Source organism: Micromys minutus, assembly GCF_963924665.1.
Source record: "Micromys minutus genome assembly, chromosome: 25".
In the NCBI taxonomy this organism is placed as follows: domain Eukaryota; kingdom Metazoa; phylum Chordata; class Mammalia; order Rodentia; family Muridae; genus Micromys; species Micromys minutus.
Genome location: NC_137960.1, coordinates 35,725,557 through 35,747,985, shown reverse-complemented (window position 1 = coordinate 35,747,985; position 22,429 = coordinate 35,725,557). Strand labels below are relative to the sequence as shown.

The 22,429-nt window shown below is 38.8% G+C and overlaps 1 protein-coding gene and 2 pseudogenes across 4 annotated transcripts in view; 2 read left to right on the top strand and 1 right to left on the bottom strand.

Annotated features, from left to right (window-relative positions):
* HACE1 (HECT domain and ankyrin repeat containing E3 ubiquitin protein ligase 1) overlaps positions 1-22,429 on the top strand; it is a 107,300-nt gene that overhangs the window by 6,676 nt on the left and 78,195 nt on the right. For both annotated transcript variants that reach the window (XM_080937617.1, XM_080937618.1), the window contains exons 2-5: positions 622-676; positions 886-975; positions 1,627-1,731; positions 14,009-14,084. In XM_080937617.1, coding sequence (XP_080793743.1) covers positions 622-676; positions 886-975; positions 1,627-1,731; positions 14,009-14,084 — 326 coding nt within the window. The remainder of the gene's footprint in view (positions 1-621; positions 677-885; positions 976-1,626; positions 1,732-14,008; positions 14,085-22,429) is intronic.
* LOC308436693 (ubiquitin-conjugating enzyme E2 D3-like) lies at positions 6,465-6,888 on the top strand (annotated as a pseudogene). Its single transcript has one exon. The product of its transcript is annotated as a ubiquitin-conjugating enzyme E2 D3-like (transcript).
* Positions 8,714-9,741, bottom strand: LOC308437109 (hsc70-interacting protein-like; annotated as a pseudogene). The gene has a single exon. The product of its transcript is annotated as a hsc70-interacting protein-like (transcript).

Sequence of the window (22,429 nt, the reverse complement as noted above, 5' to 3'; positions counted from 1 at the left end):
TTTTCCCATCGTATTTGTTCCTTTATCATCTCTACTCCTGGCTCTTAAAATACCAGTGTTTTTGGGGGGTGGTTGTGGGTGTGGGGAGGAGAAAAGGTGTTACACAGGCTGGCCTGGAACAGTGTGTAACAGTCCTTTTGCCTCCCCCTCTGGAGTGCTGCGATTATGGGTAGAGCCACCGAGCTTGGCATATAGTTAAGATTTTAGAATTATTTCAGCACATGCATATCTTTTAATGCCCTAATATTTAAAATTGGGTTGTTAAAATTTCCTAAATTTCTTAAAAATTTCTCTAATTATGCTTAAGCAATAAAACATGTCTAAAAACATGTCTCAAACCCCCATCTTTTTGGGAATAAAATGTCCCTTGGTAAAGTTACCGGAGATACTAGCCCTCCAATTTTGTTTTATACCACAAGCTAAGCTTTTCTGTGGCAGTGTAGGAGGCATAAACAGCGAAGGAGGTGAAGAGTTCTGTGGTGCCATCTGTAGTGTGTTTGGTGTTCTGCCTTGTTGGCTGTCTGCACTTCTGCGTACAGCTGGAAAGCTGGAATTGTTTACACCATCTATTGTAAAAGCAGGGCATGCTTGAATTCTTCTCTTGTTTATTCTTTTACTCAGATAGCGAGACTGCTGTTTACACATTAATGCCCATGGTGATGGCCGATCAGCACAGGTGAGGAGGCACTTGCTTCCTAGGTTTGTGCCGTCTTTCTTTGTTGATTTCTGAACCGTATTGTATTGATTGTTCTTAATCTAAAGAACTGTTGGGATTAATAACTGTTGTTAAAGAGCTCTTGCCTTGATTTACTACGTTTTAAAAATGTTTTTATTACTTATATATCACCAGTTCTTTTTACTTACTTACTTTTTATGGTTGTATAGGTCTGTTTCCGAACTCCTATCAAATTCAAAATTTGATGTCAATTATGCATTTGGACGTGTGAAGAGAAGCTTGCTTCACATTGCAGCAAAGTAAGCCTGAGATGTTTGGTGTTAAACTGGTCTAGAGTAGGGGTGGGGAAGGATGAGGGCTGGCAGCTAAGGGGCTGTGTCCTGTTCAGCCCTTGATATGCTGTGCTCTTCACATACTGTTCACCTTGGTATGGAATTCGCGTCTCAGGTTCATGTGCTTGTAGCTTACCTTAGGTGAGGCTTGGGGTTGTCTGGATATATGTAGAGTGTGTATTAACCAGCATTTCTTTTACCTTACCACTATAAGGGATAAAGGGGGCATGGCGGATGCCTGCTCACTCAGCGGTTTATACTGCTCATACCTAGGAGGGAGTACCTTCTTATCCACAATCTGACACCAGTCTCCTTTCAGGTTGTAGGTGGTAGTGTTGCAACTAATTGTTCATGATTAACTAGCTCAGGGAAAGCCAGGAAGTCAAGAGTATTGTTTTGTTTCCTTTAGAAACTAATTGTTAATTTTACTTTATTTGAACTTGCATTTATAGAAGAATGTAATATTTAGAAGGTGGAGGGTAATTCATTTTTGTTATGAGTTAAATGGTAGGTAAACTGGGACCTTAAAAATAGTGTTTGATAGATATTTGTTTATTTTAAGTTTCGTTAACTATGGCTGTTCATTGAATATACCTGATTGCCTTTTATATTTTTTAGCTGTGGATCTGTGGAGTGCTTGGTTCTTCTGTTAAAGAAAGGAGCAAACCCTAACTACCAAGATATTTCAGGCTGTACCCCCCTTCATCTTGCTGCTAGAAATGGGTGAGCTTTGTGTCCATAAAGATGCATCATCAGTCCAGGAAGTTGTCGAGGAACTCATTCTTGATTTCTTTTCTTCCCAGCGTTTATCTTGAGAAAAATTACAAAGATGTTGTTTGTATTTTTGTAACTATTTTTAGTTTTTTTAAAAGATTTTTGTTTATTTTTCTTAAAATTGGTCTCAGATAATTTTATTGAATTTGCAAATGATGATCATACTTGATAATTTGTTGAATTTTTCTGATAGTTTTCTTTTTGTAAATGGAGATTTATTATTATTTGGCTATAATGACATGACTGTCTATTTTATGTTTTTCTTGTTTCTTTCTTTGTTAATCTTTCTATTCCTTGGCATATAATATAACATATAATATATATAATATAATATGTAATGTAAGTTTATATTATATAATTAATCATATATAATATTTAATATATAACATCATATAATATTTAATGTATAATAATATGCAGTAATATAAAATATGTTACACATTTTATACAATATAAGCTGCTTATCTAGTTTATATTATTAGTGGACTTAATTTATTAGTATATTACATAGTTTCTAATTGTTTGAGAGTGAGTTGTATGATTAATTGTTCTAGTGAAAGGGAGCTCCTAATACTAAAGCTATTCTTTGTTTTAGTTAATTATTTATTGGCAGTGCTGGAGATTGTACACTGTATTTAATTGTCTAACTCCCACCTTGTTTCTCATTTAACTGATGTCTTGGTTGCTTTTCTTGTTGCCCTTATAAAGTGCTCTGGCAAAAGCAGTTTAAGGGAGAAAGGGCTTATTTTATTCACAGCTGGAGGAGGGGAGGTTCAGTTTATCATGGTGTGACAGTCAGGGTGTGGGAGGTAGAAGAAGCTGATGACATCACATTCATAGGCAGGTAGCAGGAGCGATGGGTGTGCGGCTGCTGCTCAGCTCTCTTTCTCTGCGTGGATTGGCCAGGATTTCAATCAGATTGGTGTTGGCCTGCCCACAGCAAGTAGTGAAATCAAGGTAATTCACCAAAGGCATGGCCAGAGCTTCTCAGATGATTTTAGATCTCACAGTCACAGTTGTGTGAAAAGCTTCCTAAGTCCATGTGGTTAGTGAAACAACCAAGCCAACACGATACTAGTTTCCTAAATGTGAAAATTTAGAAATGGCTTATTAGGTGTATTTGCCTATTCCTGATAATTCTGGTCGTTATTGATTAGTATCATTGTTATTGTGTGCTATTTTAAGCCCGTCTATGCTACTTATGGTGTTTCCTGTCTGTTTCTGCCACATATTTCAAATGTTACATCTCTTGGCCTTTATCCTGTGTGTTGGTTAGACCTTTGTCAGATTGACCCAGGTCGAGTCATTTGGGGAGAGAATGTCATTTAAGAAAATGCTTCAGTCATATTGACATGTAGGCAGGTCTGTGGGACATTTTCTTGGTTGGTGATTGTTGTAGTAGGAGCCATCCTGCTGTTGGTAGTGCCACCCCCGGGGCAGAGTGAGGTGGAAACTTTAGGGTTCTCGGGAAAGTCAGTCGTGTTGGACGGTGTTTTGCTGGAGCAGACACGTGAAGGAGTGTTTTCCTGAAGTGGACACAGGTGAAAGGCTAAGGCCGACTCATGAAGGAACGTTTTGGTGAAGCAGACACACGTGAAAGGATGTTCTAAAGCGTGTGAGAGGACACGTGATGAAGGAGTCTTCACTGATGACACACATGTATTGGTCCGCCTTACACTGTGTGGTTGAGCTCCATTGATCAAGACTCCACAGAGAAGAGAAAGGACTCGAAGGACAGTAATGGAGGTTGAGGCTGAGCTTGGCTTGCTGTTAGAGCTAGCTGTACAATGCTTATTGGTCTTGAGTCTTCACTGATCTTCCCTGAGAGAGGCCCATCCAAGAACTTTCCTGGCATTCCTCTTGGTTCTCGTCCCTCCCGCTGACTTGTGCTGAGTGGGAGGCCAGGCTGTCTTTGCTTGGTAGTGCCACTGCTGTGGTTCCTGTTTGCTATCCTGACACTGCCTAAGAGGACTGCTGGTGTGTCTGTGAAGTGTTTCCAGGTGGATTGAGCTGCCACTGCCAACCTGTGCACTGAATTGCTGATTTCTAGACAACACAGATGGGATCTGCTTCAGAGATCCTTTCTAAACAGGTCCACTCCGCTCCACCCCTATCCTTTTCCTATAGCTCTGGCGGGTGGTGGGCTAGAAGAGAGGTTAAGCATTTTAGAACTATCATTAAAAATAAGGTTTGAAGAAAATTAAGTTGCAGTGAATTGTCCTGGGTTGTATAAGATATAAGTGATACCAAAATAAACCATCATTTTGGTAGCATTTCCTAATCCAGAAGGATTTTAATAAGCATTTATCATTTGCTTATTAAGAAAATAAATCATTTCCAATAAAGTTTAAAATGATAATCAGTTTTTGATCTAGGATTTGAGGAATTCAGATTTATAAATGTTTTTCAAAGATTGTAAATTTTCTGTCAGTGTACTTCTCTGTTGTGTGTCTTTAATTAATCTTACAGTTATCTTTATGTTTTGGACAGACGCTATATTTAATTGATGTGGTTACATACATGAAATGGCTATGGAGATAAAATTATCTATTTCATTAGCTTGAGGTCAATGGTTTTGCATATAAGAATATATATTGACCAAGAAGATAATGAACCGTAATTGATCTAGGTTGGGTAGGAGAAGGCTGTAGTGTTTGGGCTGAAGTTTCTTTGATTGTTCCACTTAATGAGTGAGCCAGTTTAACTGTGCAATAATTGATAAATCACCAAGTACCAAGTAAGCAACTGTTTGAACATTAGCCATGTCGCTGTGTGTCACATTTGAAGACACAATTGTTAGTTACTTTTCAGATACACTGATGATATTGTCAGGATAATGACTGATCTTGTTTGAATGCTTACATATCTTACAATGCTTTTGAACAACTACAGAGGAAAGGAGAGCTTGGCACATGGTGGCACATGGGAGGGATTAAAAAGTTCTTTTAAACACAGTATGTGAGGACCAAGGTGTCAGACTCAAAAGACAGAAGGTCTTGTTCTTCTAGAAAGACTGTTCAAGTACAGTCCTTGTGAAATAAATAAAGGCCTTTTAAGTAGAGCATACAAAGTACTTTTGATCATTACTGTCGACAGTAATTGAAAAGACATTAGCACTTTAAAGATACAGAAGTAGGGCAGGTAATGCATAATTCACGTAGCAATCAGCAAGATGAAAAGGCGCAGACAGTGTATTTTCTTCTTAGATGCCTTTCTTACATCTACCAAGAATAAGTACATACATATTTTATCTTTTATTGCATATTGAATGGTTGCCTTGTACAATATGCAAGTCCTTACTAAGTGTTTGCTAAATGACTCAAGTATTCAATACTTCTGGAGCGATTAGTATTTTCAAAAATAGCTTTTTATGGGGCCTGCAAAGTGGCTCTTCGGGTAAAGGTGCTTATGATCAAGCCAGATGACCCAAGTTCAATCCTTGGTTCCTACCTGGTAGGAAGACAGAAGGGACTCTTACAAGTACTCCTCTAGCTTTCAGACACAGGCCATGGCATACACACATGGTAAATAAAAATGTAATAAAAGAAAAAGAGGTTTTCTCCTTTAATAACCAGACAGTGGCAGTGCACACTTTTAATTCTAGCACTTGGGAAGTGGAGGGAGGTGGATCTCTGAATTTTAGGACAGCCAGGTCTACAAATTGAGGTCTAGGACAGCAAGGGGTACACAGAGAAACCTTGTTTCAAGCAAAACAAAACAAAATACAACACAAAAGTATTTTTTCACTATAATTGAAGTATGAAATCAAATTTGTCCACACTGGAGGGTAAGTCATATGAGAATTTTATGCTTTTGTCTGGTTTAGTTTGGTTTCTTTTGCTTCCCTTAACTGACCCTGTCAGGGGGACAGTGTGTATCTGTTGGTCTGCTCTATCAGGGGGACAGTGTGTATCTGTTGGTCTGCTCTATCAGGTGGACAGTGTGTATAATTGTTGGTCTGCTCTATCAGGTGGACAGTGTGTATCTGTTGGTCTGCTCTATCAGGTGGGCAGTGTGTATCTGTTGGCCTGCTCTATCAGGTGGGCAGTGTGTATGGTGGGCGGTATGTATCTGTTGGCCTGCTTAGCTTTTGTATTTCTCATCACCATTCCTGTTATCTTTATTGCCCTTCCCCCAGCCACTTTTTAAAATATGCCTTTGAAGTCAAGCTGGGTTCACTTTCCAGGAATTCCCCTGCACCAGTCTTGTAAATGGTAGGATTGTAGCTGTGAGTCATCTTCCCAACACCCCCTTTCTGATATAAGCCTCATAAGCTTTCATAAGGTTCTGTGTCATTTAGGCCTCTGTAAGCATCGTTAAAGTAATGTGGGCATGGAAATAGTTGCTTTTTTGTGTAGGAGAGTTAGTCTTACTCTTGATTATATGAAATATTAAAAGGAAAGACTTAGAGATATAAATTATGAACTGGCAGTAGTTCTGTCAAAGCAGACATCGTGTGGTTGTGCCTTGTGAGTGAGCCCTGTAGGGTTGGGGAGGCACCAGCTGCCATGCTTAGAGGAGGCCTCATGCATCTTGAGGGAGTTCCCCTCCCCCGGCCATCCCCCTGCCTGTGTCTGGCAGAGCCAGTGTGGGCAGAAGAGACAATCTTTCCCACCACTGGGATAATCAAGAGTTTTGGCCAAATCTTTGAGTACACGTAGGGGTAGTGAGGAGCCCAGACTATGGCGCTGAAATGGACTAATAAGAAACTTAGTGATTTGGCCCTGACCCTCCAGCACGATGTTCTGCAGGTCCACTTGGAGATGACATGTTTCATTGGCAAGCCACATTATGGGATCCAGTGACAGCCCATATCAAGGTGCTGTATTCTTTTTGACAGTTCATTTTCCTATAGACTACCTTCTAACCACCTAAGGCATTTACAACAAGAATTTATCTTCCAGATAGTAACAGTAATGGCAGCATTTGTCTCGATATTCTAAGATCACAGTGTCTCCTGCTTTAACTGTTTCTAAAGTTCTTTTATCCATTTGTTCACTGCTAATGTGATCCAAACCCAGATGACCCCCTAGTGCCGGAGATGGCACGGATTTATAACACAGAGAAAAGTACAACGAAATACCTGGGGAGTGGACTCGGAAGTAAGCCACGTGACACTACCTTAAAGTCAGAGTAACCTGCATGGTAGCTGGAATACACTTTAAATTACTGTTCCTTATTTTGATTTTCTTATTCGGCTGCTCCCCTGTCAGACTTCATCCTTTTAAATTTTTTTTTTTCCAGTTTGAAACAGTATTTTATTTCAGCATATTTAGGAATATTAACCACATATCTTTAAGCAGAAATCCCCTTATCTTCTTAGATAATTTTTCTTATATTATCTTTAGTGAAAAAAAAATCAGTGTTTTTGGTGTAGAAGTGATACTGATTCTTTATTAAAAAATGTGAAGACTGTACTTTTTACTATCTGTGGAACTCAAGTCTAAAAGCACAGGACAGTTTTCAGAAGAGCAATTTCATCCAGTTATGGTAATATTTCCATATTATAATTAGGTCATGTTTAGTCAAGAGTACAAAAGAAACTGATCTTCAGTAAAGCACATGCACCATGGAAACTGTATGAACACACTTGGGACTAAGAACTGTGCAAAGTTCCAATTTAAGAATATGTGATAAAATATTTGTTAAGGACTTTAAACACATGCTCTGTTCAAATACAGCTTTTTCTTACATGTAACAAGATGCATCTATCTGTGCCTGCTATATGAAGCAGTTAAAACCTGTATAGACAAATGATTTCAGATATATGCTATTTTAATATGCACTCTGTGGATTGATCATTTTATCCTTGTAGCAGGAGAGAAAACAAAGCATTAAATACATCACAATATTTAAGAACTAAATGGGACAAACGAATCTTTACCAAATGTAAACAACTAAGACGCTTCCAAGTACAAAGATGTACACTTCACATAAACTCTAATAATTGTTTCTTAATTTCACAAGCATACCTAAAATCAAAGGGGATCCTTCCTTCCATTTGATATGACAGGAGTTCACGAGGGTAAAAGGCCAAGTGAGATACCAGCTATTGAGGTATGACCTACAATCGCCATATGTACTATATATGAAACTAAACTAGCAATGGATCTGCTTCCACAGTTGTGCTGTGAACGACAGAAGTGATGGTGTCACTGAAAAGACTAGCTTTAGCTCAAAAAGATTCTGAGGATGACAAGCAGAAAGGTCATTTTTGACAAAATCAGAAAGCACTTATTTTTCTCTAGGTGAGAATGCTATGGAACATTTATTTGAACAACAGACAACAGCAGAGATATGTAGTCTAACTCCCCTGTAACACTTAGCAAAAGGGACACCAAAGCAGTTTAAGACTAAAATGCAACCTACACAGGTCAAAAAACAGACTGCTGCTGCTCTGCCCAACACTCCAGTCCCACCAAGGCCAGATCCAAATACTGGTGGTCCCAAGAGATTTAGTGAAATAGATCATTCTGAAACAAAACATTAAAAAAGACAAATCAAGATGCTTCAGTAACCGTACGTCCAACTCAGTCAACTTAAATGTGTTTTATTTGCTTCCCGTTAACAAATTTTTATTTCATTCATGAGAGCCATAAATCATTCACATTCACCTTCCTTACCCAGTAATTCAAAAGAAAAAAACCCAAAAAGATTAGTAAAGAAAAATGTAGGAAATGACATTCCCTAAATTTTTAAAAAATATGTTTAAGGTTGAAAAATGTTTTAAGTTTGTAATTCCTAGTAGGAAAACATTATCTGAACTCGAACTCTAATGGCAAAGCACTGTAAAATGCCTCAGCCACATTTGATGCAGAGGGTAGGGAATATCTTCGAAGCACCCCAGCTCTCCCAGGGAGGTCAGAGGTTGTATTATTGCAACATCCAGTAAGTGAGCTAAGCTGTTCTTCATTCAGCAAGGGCTCTGACATTATGATTGACCTCCAAACTTGGCTGACAATTTACTGATGAGATTCATAGCCTTTGGGTTGCTCTGATATTTTGACATATTTAATGGGTTTTGAGCCACATCCTGGAAAGCTACCATGACTTCTGGATCCTGCATGGCTGGCTGCAAGAGCCTCCGGATCACTGAGGATTTCATTGAGTCCAGGCATTCCTGCCATTCCTGCCCTTCCTGGCATGGCCCCTCCCATTCCAGGCATTCCCCCAGGAAAACCACCTGGGAAAGAGCCATACTGAGATCCGGATTGTCTTCTAGCTTCTTCTTCCCTTTGGGCTCTTTCATGTTCTTCTCGAGCCTTCATCGCCCTTTCTCTTCGTTCTTTTATCTCTCGCTCCTCACGTTTTCACCCATACTTTCTCCAATGTTCAGCAATGTTTTGAGCCCGAGGTTGAACTTGTTTCAGCATTGCCCTGGCATCCTCGTCATAATCCAGTTTACAGGCAAGGGCAAGATCATGAGCTCCTTCTTCCCAGTGACCCAGGAGTCTGTGCGCTTTCCCTCGCCATTTGTACGGCTGAGCTGAATCAGGGTTTATCTCAATAGCTCTGTCACAGTCTCTGATGGCAGCATTTGGCTTCTGTAATTTGAGGAAGACACTGGCTCTCTTAGCATAAAGAATAGCCAAGCTCGGATTCAGCTTGATGGCATCTGTGAACAAGTCAATGGCTTTCTGGAGTTCACCATCATTTAGAGCGTCAATGGCGGCTCCTTTTCATTTGCTTCATCCATCATCTCTTCAGTTATCTCCGCATTTTCTTCTCCCATTTTCTGAGGAGCATCAGTGTCTGGTTCAATTACACCTTCATTGTCAATTTCTAGATCGCTCTCCTCACTCGATGGCTCCTCTGTCTTTATGCTTTCCTCTGTTGTCGTGTCTCCTTTTTCTTCCTTGGTATTTTCTTCTGACTTAGGTTTATGAGTAGCAGGTGGTACGTTACCTCCCATGCTCTCCACCCACTCCCTCAGGAAGCGCATTTCCTAGGTGTGCAGGACGCTCGGGTCCTGCCTACACATCTTCACGAAGGTCCAAAGCTCGTTCACTTTGCGGGGATCCATGGGGAGGCTGGAAGCTGCAGGCGGTGGGCGGCTGAGGAGGCCTGATGCCAGGCCCGGGAGCGGCTCAACGTGACCAAGGAAGGGGGCGACTCCATCTTTTTTAATTTTATTTTTTGTTTTCCCTTCTCCATTCATTCACATGCTCATCTAAGAAGACTTAAGTTCTTCCAGATTTGGACAACAGCTGCTTTTAGAAACGGTAATTACAAGAGGACAGTTGCCCAGGATTCAGAATTTTTTTTAAACTGGAGCATGTGTATTATGTGTCCAATGTGTTCACTCTAACTTGGTCATGAGACTAAACACTGCTCTACCTGTGGGAGGGATGCTCAGCCATCACATCAAAGGAAGCATTCCAGCGTGTCTGTCCATTCTTGTTACACCTTCCACTGTTAGGAATTTGAGGTTACACTTTATATCTCTATGCTTGTAGCTGCTGTGGCTGGAGAATTGGTATTGAATTATAGCATCAGCAGAACAGACAGTGTGATGTGTTCTCTGGGTGTCAGTAAAGGAATGACCTGACCTTGTTCTACAGAGTACAGAACCCTTTGCATTCCAAAACAGGGTCTCAAAACATTTTCTAATTTTCATTTAGATTGCTAGGAGGCTTGGAGCTATTAGTTAATCTACCTTCTAATACTGTTTAATACAGCACTGAATAAATGATGTGAGTTGTCAATGGATGAGTGATCAACTAATAGCTTTCCTAGTAATTGATTTATTTTCCTTTAATAAAGTTGCATAAACCAAAAAATTATAAATTATCATTTATCTGTAGGTTACAGATTGGTCAAGTTTGAAACAAGAGTTTAGAAATATTTGGAGGGTAAATTATGAGTTCATAAAAAGCAAAACTAGCCTCGATATTTTAGCAGTGAATCCCAGCAACATTGCTGCTCAGTTGTTGGGTTATTTTGCCTGAGATTGTGGAAAGTTGTAGTGCCTGTGAAATAAGAAAGGTAGGATAAGAACAGACATAATATGCAGTCACTGATAATGGAATGCTAACCCCAGAGGCTCGCACTGCCCCAGAAACAACTCACAGACTGTATGAAGTCCAAGAAATAAAGAAAAGAAAACAAAACAAAACAAAAAAATCTTTATACAACAAGAAAACTTTGACTATTTCCATGTTACATTTTGTTTTACATGTACTTTATGCTCATTGTAACTATTAAGTTTTCAATGCATACTATCAAACCTTTAAAAAAATCAAGTACTGACTAACAAATATATTCATACAGTTTTATGTAAAAATTATTTTAAAATCTGAAAAAAAAGTACTGACAAAAATGTATTGTATAATTTTATGCAAAAAATGCTTAAAATCTGTACATTTATCTTTGTTTTGTAAAATAAAGTTGTTAAAAAAAAAAAGAAAGGTAGGATAGTTTTCTCTTCGGTCTTGCCTTGTACCAATTGCTGTTTGTTTTTTGAAGGGAGAGCATTGCATGTGTACTTTTCTTCAAGCAGCCCCACCTTAAAGTTTTTCAGGTCTGCTTCCCTGTCTCATTTCCACCTGACCACTTATTTTGGAGCTTGGCCAGTGGTCTATGTCAGATTCTGAATAGTCTTAAAACTATCTGTATTGACACCATCACAGGCCCACCTTTGGAAGAGTATATTTAGAATTTAATAATTTTATTATTTTGAGAATTTCATATCTGAGTACTGTACCTTCATCATTCCCACTTCTTTTCCCCTCCAACTCTTTCCGGTCCTCTTGCCAAGTTCATGAGCCTTTAATTATTGTTACATGTATATACTAAGTATGTCTAATACATATATATGTACATGTACATGTGTATACTAGGATCTAGGACTGGATCAGCCTTAAGGGAAGTTTTGTGAGCAGACTCAGGTTATTGACTTCATTTGGTTTTGCTGTATGTTTGTTCAGTGCTGACCACTTGTGATCTGTGTGAGCTCATCTCTTTAGGAGACTGATTCGCTCAGCAGGCATTGACCACCTGAAGCTCTTCATCTAAGGCTGAGACTGTTTGGAATCCCTGATCCATTGTCATGTCAACTGGTGTTGGCACTGTGCTGTTCTTCTTTAGGCAACTATGGATGTATCTTTCTTGTTATATGTGGAAGACATAGTCACACAGCAAATGTTCTGGTCTTAAGGCTTATACAGTTTTTCTGTCCCTGATGGATGTTTTTCCTAACTCTGAGATATTGCCTATGTATCCACTGGAGTTGGGTATTAGTCACTTAATAGAGCTGTCAGGTGCATTTCTTATGATTGTCTTTATTACCAATTTCTAAGATCTTCACTATTACAGTGGTTTAGATAAAGAAATTTTGTAAATATTGAACTTCAACATTTATTCTCAGTTTTATATTTCATTTCTTTGAGTGTAATTAGGATTTTAAATAAGATTTAACCTTGTTTCAAGTACAAAAATTAAAGTGAGAAAAGCCGTTGTTTTGTAGTGCTAGTTATTTATTTACTCACAAGTTGAGTGTTTGTTAATCAGTTGATAAAGTTGTATTTAGAACTCCTGTGCAACTGGCTATGCTTGTCACTCACTTGATTAAACAATCATATAATGCATGACACAAAACACTGTTGAACTAGTTGATTAAATATGTTATGTACTCTATACCATATACTGTGTTAGGTATACTACTGTATATATTATATAATATATACATGATATACTTTATTATGCTTTAGTCAGTTATTAGTAACTTCATGTCAGGTTTCATCATCAATTTTATACTGAATATATATATACATATATATATATATGTTTCTGTCTGTCTCATAATTTGATTGCCATATGAGGGATACCAGTAGAAAATGAATCTTTATTAGCTTTCAGGAATCTTAAACAGGTATTATCAGTAAAGATGAATTTTAGATAAATACTGGATAGTAGCTAGGAATGGATCAAATTGGAAGGGTGTTTTATGAACAAAATGAAATGTGTAGGCAGTTCCGAAATACACAGAAGACTTGTTTGAATAGACAGCTCAGCACCATGGGTTAGAAAGCAGCCCAGGTTACCAGCTCTACTAGAAAACAATGACTGTCAGAAACCACGAACTCAAAACAATGCCTGGTCTGGGATGTGGGGAACTTGGAACACATGTAGGCAACACCGTGAAGAACTGTGTGCTTGTGCCTCAGGCAGTGCAGCACCACCTAGCCCTTTCTGTGTTTTTACACTCAGATGAGTCAAAAGCAAGGTGGGAAAGTACTTGTTGTTACGTGTATATCAGCATTGTGGCTACTGGTAGGGTGTGGGAGTAGCCAGGCCCATCACCTGATGAATGCATGGGTAGAATTTGGTATATGCAAATAACACAATAGTTTTCAGTCCTATGAGGAAACAATTTCTGATGTGCCAAAACCTAGACAAGTTTTGAAGACTTTGTGACAAGTAAAATACTATATAGATCTTAAGGTGAGCATGCCTTTAGTCTGTACTTCAGAGGCAGAAGCAGGAGATTTTCAAGAGTTTGAGGCTAACCTGGTCTTCATAGTGAATTCCAGACCAGCCAGCCTGGGCTGTGTGTTGAGATGCTGTTTTAGAGAATCAATCAATCCACTAAACAAAAATGGTTTAAGATGATACATTTTATGTTAGATATATCTTACCATATAATGTAATTAAAAAAAATGTGGGCAGAGAGGGGTACATATATATGCAGTGTACAATTCTCCGATTATGTGTTTTAATCTTACTGGAGATTGAACCCAGGGTCTCAGCCATGTTAAGCACGTGCTTTGTCACCATGTTATTCTCCCAACCTTGTTTGTGTTACAGCATTTTTACCATTTTAAACATTTTGTAGTGAACAGGGTGGAGCTACAACATTGTGGTGTTTGCTGTGTCTGTTGCTTATCCATTAAATGTATGTGTTTAAATTTCAAATGAAGATTGCTATTCAATTTAGTTAGCCAAAGCTAGACATTTCTAGTAATTTGATTTACTTGGTAAAGACTGAAAATTCCTCAACTGTCTGAATGATAAATTTGTCCCTGTGAAATGGATTGGGTCATAAAGACAGTTTTGTATTTTATTTCAAGACTATTTATATGCTGCAGCTACTTTGGAATTTTAGAGAGTACTATTATCTAATATTGATGTTTGTAGTTTAATGTTGGTTCTGTTTAGTGTTTCAGTGAGATAGTTGTGGTTGTACATATCCTATCATAGTTACTGTTGCTGTCTTTTTTCTTTTCAGACAGAAGAAATGCATGAGTAAATTACTGGAGTACAGTGCGGATGTCAACATTTGTAATAATGAAGGCCTTACAGCAGTACGTGCTATCAGTTTTATTTTCGATTATAAGGACACTCTGGGAAGAATGGTGAATGTGCTGCAGATGAAAATTATAATCCCAGTGGTTTTCTGAGTTACGCGTGTGCAGTGCTTGTGAGGTGTACAGTGAGTTCAGTAAGAAAAGTGATGTCCATGTTCATCTCATCTCCTTAGCTTCATAACTTTCATTTATTTCGAAGCCTTATTCTTGTTTTTGTCAGTGACTTTCAAGGGAGCTTTCCTGTTAAAGTGTATTACCAGCAGGGCTGGGCATGGTGGCCTGTGCCTTTAATCCCAGCACTTGGCGGGTGGTGGCTGAAGTGGCTGCAGTAGTGATGGCTTTGGCATTGGTTGTGGTGGCAGGGGGAGGGGCGGGGCCTTTCAGGGTTATTTTATTGTATTTTAAACTAGTAATTTTTAAAACTGTTTTGCTCTTACCATTTTTCCATGCAGAAATAAGTTAGTATACTTTTGATTTACATATTGGGAAATGGTAATGGATATTGCTGAAGGGATTGTTAAAAAAAATCTCAAAATTTTAATCGAATAATTATAATTTATTTGAGAGTCTATTTGAAGTAGAGATAAAATAGAGTAATGTGTTTACTGAGCAGTTGTTTTGACATAACAGAAGCTTAGCAGATGTAATTTGTTAAATTGAATTTAACCTTCCCTTGGTAACACTTGCAGATTCTTATTTTTTTAATAGTTATCTCATTAAGTAGCCTTAACTCTTCTAGAAGTTTCTGTATAGACCCTGCTGGCCTTGAACTCAGAGATCTGCCTGCTGTTTCTCAAGTTCTAGGTTAAAAGTGTGTACCTTTGCCTGACTCTTTACTTTTGTGAATAAAGAATATTGAATATCTGCTTATCAAACTGGCTTTCAAGACATTTTTAATTAAAATTTCTTTTGATTTTTTGAAATAAGACATTGTGTGGTCCCAGCTGGCACTGAACTATGACAGTATCCTTGCCTCAGCTTCTGAGTGCTGGGAGTGCAAGTACATCTCACTCTGAGTGCTGGGAGTGCAAGTACATCTCACCCTGAGTGCTGGGAGTGCAAGTACATCTCACCCTGAGTGCTGGGAGTGCAAGTACATCTCACCATGCTGCCTCTTAGGATGTGTGGGCTTTGGTTTTGATTTTGTTGATATGGGGCATAAGAGAGTTTCCCTTAGTTTTCAAGAGTTCTGCTTAGTATAGAGCAGACTCAACCAGATTTCGTATATATTGGCAGTATGATGGTACTTACACTGTAAGGTAATCTTGAGTTTAGAATTCAGGATGCATTGAGACGCAGGATGTACAGCGTTAGTAAACCCGAGACCTGGCACAGATCTTTCTTTGGTTCAGCAAGCTGAGGCACGGGAACATGTTTGCTGCCGTCATATTTTAATTGCATCATTTTGTGTCTGTCAACTTTTCTTCATTCCTGAGCTTCAAGGAAGATAGAGCAGAAACTATTTTAGTGTCTTTTATGTAAAAAGAAAATAGTGATTTTGCAAGGCCTGTGTGCTCTTGGCCTCCTGCCCCTTAAGTTCCCACTTCAAGCCTCCGGTCTTCTTTCAGTTTTTAGTAGATCTAGAAGTTATATGCCACTGTAATTGAATATTGCATGGTAGAGACCTGTTTGGTTTTAGATGCTACCACATTACATTTTGGAGCTGAATCGATTCCTGTTTTACTCTTTCCACTGTTTCTTCATGTGTAAGCACATTTCTCATGTGTGTCCAATACAGTCCTTGTAATTTTAGTTAACTTTTCAAAGTCTAGTTTTGACTGAATGTGATTCATATCTACTCCAAAGATTTGCTGCAGTTACTTCTTTTCTTTGCACAACATTTTGTTCTATAATTGCCCGTAAAAGATCGAGGTAATTGTAGACTAGACTTGCAATAGATAATATGCAAAAATCCTTTGCACATCTTCATCAGTTTTCCTGAGCATTTTATAAAACATATTAAAAAAGTATGATCCTCAGCCAGGATATGGGTACAGTTTATCTTAATGAGGTTTCTCTAGTTTTATTTACACACGTTTGTGTGAACTAAATTCTGTGCAGTACTACCTGTGTGTTCATGTGATTAACACCACAGTCTTAGTTTGCAGATTTCTAGTAACAAAGTTTTTTGCCATCTCCTTCCTGTGCCATGCTCAACTTTTGGCAGCCCAGTCTCTCCGTTTCTAAATTCTGCCATTTCAAGGATATTCATTAGACAGACCCTACTATACTGAAGTCTTCAGGCTTGGCTTCTGTGCTTATTTCCTGGACATCCATCTGGGTTGGTTGTATATCAAGAGTGTGTTCCTTTATAATGGTGGATGGAATTGCATGGTACATATGTGCCCTTCAACCGTCTCAACTGTTAAAAGACATTTGAGTCCTCTGTGTTTTGGGTTGTAAGAGTAGAGCTAATATAAACATATGGTAAGGTATAGGTTTTATTTCCTTAGGATAAATACTTGGGAATGCAGTTGCTATGTTTCGTGCTTGCTTTTAAAGCACACTACCTAGCCATTGCCTGTAGAGGTCATATCATTGCTTGCATTGAGTATCTTTTCATAAGCTTATTTTGCATGTACCTTACACCTGCCCTGTCCTGGTATCTTCAAGATAGGGTTTCTCTGTGTCGTCCTGGCTGTACTGGAATTAACTGTAGACCAGACCAGTCTGGCCTTGAACTTAGAGATCCCCTTACCTTTGCCTCTTGGGTTCTGGGACTAATGGAATGTGCTACCATGGATGGTTCTCTTATATGAGATGGAATACCAGTTCATATGTGTCTTAGCTGGGGTTTTATTGCTGTGAAGAGACACTATGACCTTCTTATACGGAAACCATTTAATTGCGGTTGGCTTATAGTTTCAGAAGTTAGTCCATGATGGTTAGCAGGAGCAGGCAGACATGCTGCTAGAGAAGAAACTAAGACTTCTACATCTTGATCCACAGGCAGCAGAAGGAGACTGTGCCACAGTGGACATAGCTTGAGCACATGAGACCTCAAAGCCCAACCCCACAATGACACACTTCCTCCAGCAAGGGCACACTACTCGCACAAGACCACACCTTGTAATAGTGCCACTTTCTGTGGGCCTATGGGAATTACAGTGATATTAATTACAGTCAGACTACCACAATATTCTTTGTCTATTTTCTAATTTTAATTATTAGTGTTCAAGAATGTTTTATTGGTTTATTTATTTTTGTTATTTTTTGTGAATACCATGCACAATCAAGTCTCAAGAAGTCAGAAGTCAGAAGAGGGCACTGAATCCCCAGTTTCTGAAGTTAGAGACAGTTGTTGCTGTCATGCGGTTGGTGGGAATCAAACCTGGGACCTCTGGAAGGGCAGCCAGTGCTCATAAGCATTGAGCCATCTTTCCAGCTCTGAGAGTAGTGCTTTATTATATACTTAATTTGCAAGTATGTTTTTTCAAATCTTTGGTTTGTCTTTCTAAATACTTAATAGGGTCTTCTTTTAGAGACAGTCTCATGATGTAGTCTAGGTTGTCCCCAAACTCAAAATATTTTTGCCTCAACCTCCCAGGTGCTGAGATGACAGGTGTGTGACATCAGGCTGGGCTACCAGGGTGATATAAATAGTAAAAAGTTTTAGTTTTGACATGTTTTCCAATTTATACACCATATTAGAAACTTGTTTCCTAGTCCTAAGTATTGAAGGTTTTCTTTTTTTGCCCCAAAGTATTAATAATTACAGTTTTTCTACATTTTCAGTTTCATTTGGTATTTTTATGAGTTGTGATGCTTAGGTTGCGGCTCACTATTTTTGCCTGTGAGTGAATTTAGTTCCACTAGAACCTTTTGGTGAAAGGTTATAATCTGTTTGTAATCTATGTATTTGTAACTGGGAGTGGTGGCACGTGCCTTTAATCCTAGCACTCAGGAGGCAGTGGTGAGTGGATCTCTGAGTTCAAGGCCAGCCTGGTCTACAGAGTTCCAGGCCAGCCAGGACTACAGAGAGGAACCTTGTCTTACAAATATAAAATCTATGTTGTTTGTTCCTTTGTGAAGTTGGTTTTGTGTCTTTCTGAAAAGATGAGTGGGGTGTTTGTGTGGTCATCTTCTGGCTTTCTATTCATTCCCTTGATGGTCCCCTGGGCTTCATATTTGTTCTGTTGATGTAAGCACGTGCTTCTTTGCCTGTAACACTCAGGCTTAAGTATTGTGGTAGGTATATAGTGCGTCTTGGTATTAGAGGAGTAACCCCTCCCATTTTATGCTGCTTTATGAAGACTGCGGCTTGTGCCTGGAGCAGTAGGGGCTGGGATATCGACTGGAATTACACTCAGCCATGTGCTCACTCATGTAGGTCTTTGGTTTCTCTCATTAGCATTTTATACTGCTCAGCACAGGGGCTTTGTGTGCCCTGTTAGGCATATAATATTTCATTTTCTTCAGGGCAGTTCTAAGTGCTACCATTTCTCTTTCCTTTCCTTTTTCCTTTCCTTTCCTTTTCCTTTTCCTTTTCCTTTTCCTTTTCCTTTTCCTTTTCCTTTTCCTTTCCTTTCCGTTCCTTCCCCTTCCCCTTTCCCTTCCCCTTGGATTTGTGCAAAAATTAGGAAAAAAAAGCTTTGTGTATGTGCACACACGAATCTGAATTGTATGTGTGGACGCATAGGCACACACATGGAACATGGCATGTATGTATGTCAGAGAACAGTTTTTGGGAATTGGTTCCTGCCCTCTACTTTTGAGGTAGTGCCTCTTGTCTCTGCTACTTTGCAGCATGCGCCAAGGTTGCTTGTGAGCCTCCAGATTTGTTGTCTCTGCCTCCCATTTTTTAGGAGTGCTAGGATTATAAATGTGTATCACCGCATTTGTCTTCTGTGGACCACACTCATGGTCTTAAACTGTCACAGCAAGTGTTTTCACTCCTTAACTTCTTGGCTTTAACTCTTGACTTCTGCAAAGATGTGTGTCCGCGTGTGTGTGTGTGTGTGTGTGTGTGTGTGTGTGTGTGTGTGTGTTATTATATTCTACAACCTTGCTGAAATCTTAATAGTTTTTTCTACATAGATAATATAACCTGTATGTACAGATAATTTTCTTTAAAAATCTCAAATTTTATTTAATTTTTTGAGGTCTGTCAGCATTTTGATGCTGTTTGTTATTTATCACTGGTCACCCTTTGCTACTTTCCAGTCCCTCTTCTTTTCACCCTTTACCCCAGTCTCACCCCATGACTAGATAGGGAGAGAAAGATGGACAGAGGGTAGAAGATAGATATAGAGAGATCCCTGAATCTAATTTCTTTCTCAACTGTTCCTTCCCGTTTCCAGCCCAGTCCCTTCAGTGTTTCCCCAGCCCTTCCTCCCTCAGTCCCCAACAGTCTGTTTAATCTGTCCCTTCTCCCAGGTTTCCCAGTACTGGCCTCTCCAAACTATAGCAGCTGTTCTAGCCTCTGCTCAGTCAGTTCCTCCTGGCTCAGCTGTCTCCTAACAACATCTTCTGTACTCACTGACTTCTCATGCTGTTAATTTAATTCACTTCCAGCTGATTTCTCTTCTCACTCTACTAGTCCACTTCCTATCTTTACCTTAGCTGACTTAAAAAAAAAAAAAGCTATTCCCAGTAATCCAAGAATCAACCAACACTGAAGGTCATAGGGTCAAGCGGTTCTATCAGCTAAGAATTCTTTAAAGGACCAGTTGATGAGCACCTGGGGAATCCTTTAAAAGATCAGGCACACAAGATAAATCATGCAATGATTATTCATTCATTTATCTGTGTATTTATTTATTTTTGAGATGATCACTCTGTAGATAGACTTTTGGCTACTTTGTGCTACTTTGTGGGTTCTCTTTTTCGTCTTTTCTCTACTTCCTTTTTCTTTTCAACCCCCTAATGATGAGAGAAAGGACAGAGGGGTGAGAGAGAGAAAGAAACCCATGAATAAAGTCAGTGGTAGGAAAGGGGGTAACAATATCATTTGACTGCTTCCTGCAAATTAGAGGCATTGAGTTCCTTGGGACAAGTTTGATTTTTTTTTTTTTTTTTTTTTGTCTCTTTGCACATGACTACTTGACAAACTACAACCAACAGTAACCATTATCATCCAATCATCAGCTGGCCAACCAGCTCCCACTATTGGGGTTCTAGCATTTATATGTCCTCTGAAAAGTCCTTAGAATCCCAAATGTCACACACTTGCAAAACTATCTGCAGCTGGTAAATCCGTGCTGTGTTAGAGCACCAGGCAAGTTATAAATATAGTGTCATAGCATTTCTGTTCTAAAAGAAACCAAAATTCTGTTTCTTCCCTTCCCTCTCTCTGGCCTGTTTTTATTTATCTTCCTAAAATGCTTTCAGTGTCTTTTATGTTTTTACTGACGTCCTGAGGGAGTGTCTTATAGAAATCTGTGTCTTCTGTATGCTGAGTTAATTTGGTTCTAGGTCCCCTGCTGGTATTCAGAGTGTTTCTTATTCCTGCTCCTCCTTCTCACTGTAGAGACTTCCATCTTCCTTCCTGTATGTATGTTTGTGTGAGGGTGTTGATCCTCTGGGACTGGAGTTATAGTTGTGAGCTGCCATGTGGGTGCTCAGAATTGAACCGGGTTGTTTGGAAAACAGGCTCTTTACCATCAAGACATCTCTCTAGCCCAGGAGCATGTCTTTTGATAGTTTACTGAGGAAATCATTGAGTGGTAAGTTTTTTGCTATTCTGTATATCTGAATATAAATTTGTTATTTGACTGATAATTCACAATAAAATTCTAGGTTGGATATAATAGTTTTTCCTTAGTATGTTCAGAGTGTTGCTTTGCCGTGTTCTGGCTTTCTGTTTTTAAGTTGGGTGCCATTTTGTTTCTTGATTTTTTTTTTTTTTTAATGTGAAACCTGTTTTTTTTTTTCTCCTAAAAACATATGTAATCTAATATGTTCTGAGCATTCTAAAATTTCATGATATGTCTTATTTCTATGTTTTATCTTTTTGCTTTATAATTCCTAAACAGTATTAACATAGCAACCCATGAAATGGGAACTCAGGACAATGTTAAATTGATTTTGATTTGATGATTTCTTCATCCCTGTCTGTAACTCTTACTGTTTGGATATTAAACCTCTCATATTGGTCAATTTTAGTAAAGTACCACTTTCTTTTCTATAGTTTCTCCACTTTCTGTGCTTTTGTGAGACTTCTTCAATATGTTTTTCTGAATTTACTTTTGTTCTTTTTATGTCCCTGTCACAATATTTCTGAAAAATATTTTTTGCACTTTCCTTTGCAAAAATTAGTATAACATTCTTTTTTAAAGGGTACACTCGTTTGTTTTCTCTCTGAAAGTATTAAAACACGTTTTTCAATATTCATAGTGACATTTTCCTTTTCCTTTTAGGCTTTGCTTTTGCTTGTGTTATATGCTGTCTTTCAAATCAGATGCATAAGGAAGCAGTTTGAAAGCCCTGTCTGCATCATGTCTGTTTACTGGAGGCCCAGAGCAGGACGGTCTGTGTGGACATCTGCTGTGAAAGCTTCCCTTGCTGTTGCTGCTTGCCTTAGGTTGTTAACTTTTGAGCCAGAAGCTATCAGGAAGATGTTAGCACTCTAGGTGCTGGCTAGAGAAGAATGTAAGAGTCTCAGTATTTAGGATGGAAACTTGTTTTTAATCTTCTTTTAAAGATTTATTTATTGTATATATGTAAGTACATTGTAGCTGTCTTCAGACACACCAGAAGAGGGCATCAGATCCCATTACAGTTGATTGTGAGCCACCATGTGGTTGCTGGGAATTGAACTCAGAACTTCTGGAAAAGCAGTCAGTGCTCTTAACCACCGAGCCATCTCTCCAGCCCATGTTATAGATTCTTGATTCCATGTGCTTAGTATCTGTAATTTACAGATCTTTTAGTTTTCAAGTCTCTTTTTTATATTTTGTTATATTAATGAGGGGTTTTCCTGTCTTTGTAAAGCTGGTAAGCGATAGGGATCCAAGAGTCTTAAGTTGTATTAAACAACTGATGATTTTCAACTGATGGGTTTTTATTTCCATCTTTTAATTCAAGAGGTCCATACTAATTACCAATTCTGGAGCCCTTTGAGGATTTCTGTGGTCTAAATCAAATGCTATCTTTTTAAAATTTTTATTTTTAAAGATTTGTTTGTTTTTAAACTATACCTATTGTATGTTTTACCTGCATGTATGTCTGTGCACCATACGTATGCCTGGTCCTATCGGAGGCCAGAAGATAGAATTGGATCCACTGGAGCTGGAGTTAGGGATGGTTCTGAGCCACATGTGGCTGCTTGGAACTGACTCTAGAGCCTCTGCAGCAGCAGTGTGCTCTCAACCCCAGCCGCCGCTAGCTGCTCACATGCCGCC